Source organism: Quercus robur, chromosome 7 (assembly GCF_932294415.1).
Source record: "Quercus robur chromosome 7, dhQueRobu3.1, whole genome shotgun sequence".
NCBI classification, from domain to species: domain Eukaryota; kingdom Viridiplantae; phylum Streptophyta; class Magnoliopsida; order Fagales; family Fagaceae; genus Quercus; species Quercus robur.
In genome coordinates, this window is record NC_065540.1 from 10,526,708 (window position 1) to 10,532,898 (window position 6,191).

At 30.8% G+C, this 6,191-nt stretch overlaps 1 protein-coding gene across 1 annotated transcript; it reads right to left on the bottom strand.

The window, feature by feature from the left end:
• Positions 1–210: 210 nt before the first annotated feature.
• Positions 211–2,794, bottom strand: LOC126692178 (NAC domain-containing protein 90-like). The gene is made up of 3 exons (XM_050387687.1): positions 2,515–2,794; positions 1,561–1,853; positions 211–822 (listed from the first exon to the last, which is right to left on the bottom strand). Exons 1-3 carry the CDS (start codon positions 2,678–2,680, stop codon positions 520–522), a joined length of 762 nt encoding a protein of 253 aa, XP_050243644.1. The 5' UTR covers positions 2,681–2,794; the 3' UTR covers positions 211–519.
• Positions 2,795–6,191: the final 3,397 nt, after the last annotated feature.

A 6,191-nucleotide genomic window follows, 5' to 3' on the forward strand; every position in this document is an offset into this window, starting at 1 on the left:
AGCCTATTACTCTTGGTATATCATTGTAAAGCAAGACTTATACGGAACAAGATCTTCTCCAATCTTGTCCACTTTGTTGTCTATTTTATGGTTCAAATTTTATGTTTCAGATCTAACAATATATGGATTATCATATCATTTTAAATTTTGAATGATATGGTAGACTGTACATCTTTAAATAGAATTATAAAATGAACAAAATTAATAAAATTTGAATTGAATAGGATCATTTCCACTTCATAAATAGAGATAAAAGTAATGAGTAAGCAATCATTTAGACACATTAGTTAAATTATTATACATTCCCTAAACCAATAACTAGAAAAAGCTCTAGTTCATTATGCCTCTGGCAATAAAGATACAAGACAATAAAACAAAGAAGTCGGTCCCTTCAAAGACTTGTCGAACCTACTTTCCTTAAGTGGATTAAGCCCTACAGGTTACAATTTCAATTATTATTACACATATTTGGATACCTGATTCAGCTGAATCCAGACTCTCCATTTAGCATTTACACTATTAATCCAGCCCTTGGAACCAGTTCAGTTGCTCAAAATCCCAAAAAGTCTCATTATCAACAGCCATGTTTCCAGTACTTTCACCAGGCTGGGAGAGTTGGCCTTGGTCTCCTGAGGATGAACTATCCGGTGAGCTTATTCTCTCTGTCAATGAAGGGTTCAAACGAGATGGTGTTGCCTCATCACTTTGAGGAACTTGTTGAGCTGCTGGCTCACTTACTATTACTGCAGGAGGCCTTCTGTCAAATGCTCTTAAGCATTTTGATTTCTTGTACACTCTACAGAGGCTAAATTCTTGCCTTAACTGCAAATACAGAAGAAAAAAAATTAATTAGAAATTAGGAATAATTATTGAACCACTCATTCTTATTAGTATTATGGAATAGTTATCCTTTAAGGGCTGGAGTTATGTAATTATTTTTGTTTTAGTGGAGATGTTATGAGTTATCTCTATCTCTTACTTTATCTCATTAGAGTAGTCGTTATCACTTATTGGGTGTTGTTATCTCTATCTTATTGGATATTTGGATTCCTATGTTATTGTATTAAAAGGAGGAATTATAATTGAATAAGATGATCACCTAGTTATATATTTTCACTCAACTGAGTAATTGAAGGCATGTCCCCCTTCTGAAAATGACCTAACAAGTTGCACGCATTGCATTCGCATTCCATATTTACAGGGTAAAAATGCATTCTTGTGCAAAAGGCCAAGTCTTGATTCATAGTAGACTATTGCATGCATGAGATATAAACATATATATATATATATATACCTTTAACAGGGTTTCGCAAGGAGATGAAGTTTATGGAGTATCCACATAAAAACAATTGTAATTAATAGACTGTCACCGTTTAACCACCATAGCAAAATTGGATTTGATTGGTAATTAGTAGGTGCAAATTTACTTCATATATATTGATCAATCACATGGTTCTTACCATTTATCTCTATGAAGATGATGATTGCAACATAAACACACACACACATATATATGGGAGAATTGCCTAAAACATTGACTAGTATTTAGTTAATTTATACCGTAGGAGCTGCACTGGTTGATGCGGACACTTCTCCTTCAATGGCTTTGTATTCGTTCATCTTCCACTCCGTTTTTGTTCCATTGGGAGCTCTTCCATTGTAGAAAACCATTGTCCTTTTCAACCCAATAATGCGATTGTTGGAAGAGTAAACATAATTAGGAGACCCGGTAGCTTTCCAGTACCCAGTTTGCGTGAGTCGCCTTGGTCTTCCACCACGAGCTTCACTTTCTTGTCTTGGAATGAAGAAAAACCACTGCTCTGGGTCCCCATGGCATAGATCTCCAGAAAACTCTGAATCAAACAAGTTTTGAGAAATATTAGCAAAAATAAAAACAAAAAAGTAAGTATTCATCCAAAAAAAAAAAAAAAACAAATAAATAAAGAAGAAGAAGAGAAAATTAAAATGGTTAGCTCCATGACCTTTGGAATAATAATTAAATTCATCATTTTCTATCGGTTTAAGTTTTTGGTATCATAATATCAGAATATGTAACCCTGCATTCAACTAGAAAGTGGGAAAGCGAACATGATGAACCCAAGAAAAACTTAACCTACTTTGCTTTTTGACAAAAATAAGGAAGACTATATGTTCATCAAAAGAACTTACTTCTTTTGGGGGTTAAGAATAAATGTTTTTGTTTGAGAGTAAAATTTTTCCGATTATTTATCCTCTTAATCTTCAAGATGATCATCCAAAGACTTTCATATGGAAAACCAAAAACCAAAAAAAAAAAAAAATAATAAATCTTAATTGTGAACTTAAATTCATTATTGCAATCTTCAACACGAAAAGTGAAAATAAAACCAGAAATATTTAATGAGCTTCAGTGTAACCTTAAAGGCTATAGAGCTGAAGCATTGAAAGAAACAACATTAAATTACTTACAAGAAATTTCAGTGAAGAAACAAAAAAATTAGACAGAAAAGAATCAAAAGAAGAGAGGATTTTTACGTGGGAGTTCCCATGGTTTAGAGTCATAAATATCCACAACCGGTATAATCCGGTCCATAACTCTGTTCAAATCTTCTCTGGTCCCTTCTAGCTTGTTATGCAAATAGAATGAGACTAACTCTTCCTCTGTTGGGTAGAACCGAAACCCAGGTGGGAAATCCTCCATTACTCTAGCTCTCAAAATATAACTCTACCAAATGGGATTTCTTTCTTTGTTTTTGTTTTTACTAAGACTCAGTTATATTGTGGTTTAACACGGTGATGTGTATATGTGTATATATATAAGAGGAAGGGTTTGGAGAAGATGAGAATGAAAGTTAGGCAAAAGTGCAGAAAGGCAAACCGAGTGAAATGGGAAAAGGCGAATTAAGGACGCTTGTGGGGTTGCTTGGAAAGTTCCACGCGCTTGGGACGAAAAAGTTCACCGTTTAATTTTGATGATCTCCGTACAATGCCTGTTTTTTTTATTTGTATTCTTTTACGAAGAGTATATTTTGATTTGATTCGGCGGAAAAATTCCTGGTCATCATATTTCATGTGTGTTGCATTTTGATTCGGTGGAAAAATCCTTTTTATTAAAAAACTTTTAACAAAAAAGTTACAGAGTGATGTGACAAGTGTAATTTACACCCATTAAAAATTTTAATAAATATATAAGTGTTTGATTTTTTTTTTTTTTTTTGGGGTAAAATCCAATTAACTCTCTTGAGAGGTAGACCGATACTAGCCATATTTAAAATTTTTAAAAACTGACAAACTTCATCTTTAATTATTGTGAAAAATAGAAAAACAATGAATGATGGTTTAGAGATCAAATTAGTTTGTGTTGAAAAGTTTTAAATCTGACTAACTTTAGCTCAAATCTTAAGAGTATTGAGTACTGTATTTTACCCTTAAAGAGTATTGAGTACTGTATTTTACTCTTGTTACTGGTGACAGTCAGTTTGTAACACTCAAGGACAGATTATAAAAGTAAAGAAGGTGAAAAGATAAAATAATAAAAATTTATAATTTAAGGATTAAAATTAAAAGTGGAAATTTTCAATTTTCAATTTTAACCCTTGAAAAGTAATTACTAGGTGATCACAATTCATGCATGTTGATCCACCCTTTATTCTCAGTGCCCACTTTAACCTATTTTTTTTGAGAGAGAGAGATATATATATATATATATATATATAAACTTCTTATACATTTATATGTATCGATACAAAACTAAGATCTAAACCGTGTGATGTCCGTGTGTGGTGTGTATGGCCTAAATCTTCAATAACCGCCAAAATTGTATGAATTATAAATTAGAAGTTTATATGACCAAAACAGTTTGACACTTTGACTTCAATTTTATGATTATATTTGTACAAGTTGAATAAATAACCTCAACTGGATGGTCTTGATCGGTTTTCAATCACAATAGCGTTTTAATTTTGACAAGATTCTTATAACTAAAAAGTCTTTCGTAGCCATGACCATGAAAGCTGCGATCCATCTTATATATTCTTATCTTATTCCATTAATTAAGAATTTAAGAATTAAGATTCTATAATGTGGATGCAACATAGAGAATAAAATTAAGCTCCATTTGGTTATGCTTTTTGCAATTATTAAATTAAGTTCTTACAGGCCTATTAAAAAACCATTAATTGAAAGCTTGAATTGAAAAGTCTTTACTTTGACAACATCCCTCCTAACTAACATTTCTTTGTAACTATGCTCCACTTGAAAGTTATGGAAAGTTTGGAGAAAACTTGTGCACAATTATGGTCTAAATTTCAATAGAATGACATTAGAGATACTACAAATTTTACTATATTAATTAATCTTACAAACTAATATATTGTAAATTATCAAATTTTAGTTTAAACATTTATTTATTATAATGTTGTTGAAGTGACACCAACCACATTTATAATTCATTACTGTTAGGAAATTTGGGCCTTAACCTTGTCAAATTACTAATTTTAAAGCTAAGTTAATTATTAATTTAATTATGATTAAGGCCTTTGATAAAACAATCAAACACAATATTGCACAAAAATAAACAGTTACGGAAATAAACAACACGTAATATGGCAACTCAGGGAAAACTAATGGAATAATTGTCCCAAAGAAAAAATCACTGCTGGTAAACCTTCCCCAAAGAAGAAAATACCACACAAAAACCTCTGAAGTTTGGACTAAAACACAACACTAACGTGAAATGTTAAATTTTTGTATTAGCAATTTAGTAGATTGTTTATATCGTTTAATACCCAATCAATTCTACTTTAGAAGTACCTACTACTAATAATGTAACATGTGAAATTGTGAATATTGACTAACACTGGTCTAATACTAATAGTATGTACTATTTAGTATTTAGAGAACAAATTATCGAAAAATGACAAACGATTATTAACGTCCAACTCTTTTTCATTAGTTTTTTTTTTTCTTTGATCTTTCCAAGTTTTGAGGTGTCAACTGTCAACATGCGTGTCAACTGTCAACATGCATTTCTATTCAGGGTTCGTATGTGACTCTATCTATATATGCCGACCATGAAGTCTGTCTTCGGCAATAGCAAGAATCTTCAACCTTGGAGTCTATCTTTGATCTGACTCTGCTACTACTAATTAGTTGCTGAGATTTTTCTTTATTGGGTAAGAACAAAATTATTTTTGTTTAGAATTTTTAAAGGATAGGGTTGTTTATTTTGGATAAAATTTGTTAATTGAGCTTAAATTTTTTTAGTTTTATTATTTGTAATTTTTATTGTTGAGCTTTTTTTTTTTTTTTTTAGCTTGTATATTTTGTTTTAAATTTTAAATCTATAAATCTTTTTTATGGTCACTAAAATGAGAAAAATGCTAGAGGTACAAACTTTTTTATAAATTACTAATATGATAAATGGTTATCGGTAAATAAAAAAATAAAGTGAGTAGTGGACTCATATATGAACCAATAAGATTTTTCTACCAAAAGAATTAGTAAAAAAGTTTGTGAGTATAGCATTACTCTTAAAAGAATCAATAATATTGTTTAAGGGAAACCAAAATGTAATTTTATAGAACAAAATTATTAAAATTAGTATATATATATAGTAAATTTTTTTTTTTTTTTTTTTTTATAAATTTGAGGGGGGATTGCCCCTAGTCCAAGCTCCGTCTTTGGAACAGTCTAAGACTAAAGAGGGAAGAGAAAAAGAGAAGACCCAGTGGAGGAACTGGTCTCTTTGTTGATATACTATTTGAAATGTATGCATAGGCTATTTTGATGACTAACGACAATTTTTTAAAATGAGAACCGAGGTGCTATTCGTGCTATTTGTGCTTTATTATTTTTATTTTTATTTTAAACTACGCTGCCAAAGATTCTGTTTGAAAAAAAAAATTGAAAGGTTTGAAAATATGTTTTTTTAAGAGAAAAAAAAGAAGGAAATAACGTAGGTCTGTGTGTACGTTATTGAAATCATGTTTTTAATCACAACGTTAAGAGATGAGTAAAATTTCAAAAGACTGGTAAAATTTTCTCTATATGTTCTCATTTGGGACTAAACATATTCCTTTGCTTCAGCCTAGCTATAACACACCTCTCTTTCTATTCCCTTGGATTTCCATGACAATCATCGGAAAATAGGACAATCACATTCAATCGAAGAAATTTTAAAGCTGGGCGTAGAAAAAAATGGAGAACAAGAC

What these genes read in the sequence shown, in the direction of transcription:
- LOC126692178 (XM_050387687.1), bottom strand. Translation starts at nt 2,680, where the DNA reads ATGGAGGATTTCCCACCTGGGTTTCGGTTCTACCCAACAGAGGAAGAG. An exon ending in TAAACCATGGGAACTCCCAC is followed by an intron (nt 1,854 to 2,514) that starts GTAAAAATCCTC and finishes TGTTTGATTCAG; the next exon opens with AGTTTTCTGGAGATCTATGC. An exon ending in CAACCAGTGCAGCTCCTACG is followed by an intron (nt 823 to 1,560) that starts GTATAAATTAAC and finishes CTGTATTTGCAG; the next exon opens with TTAAGGCAAGAATTTAGCCT.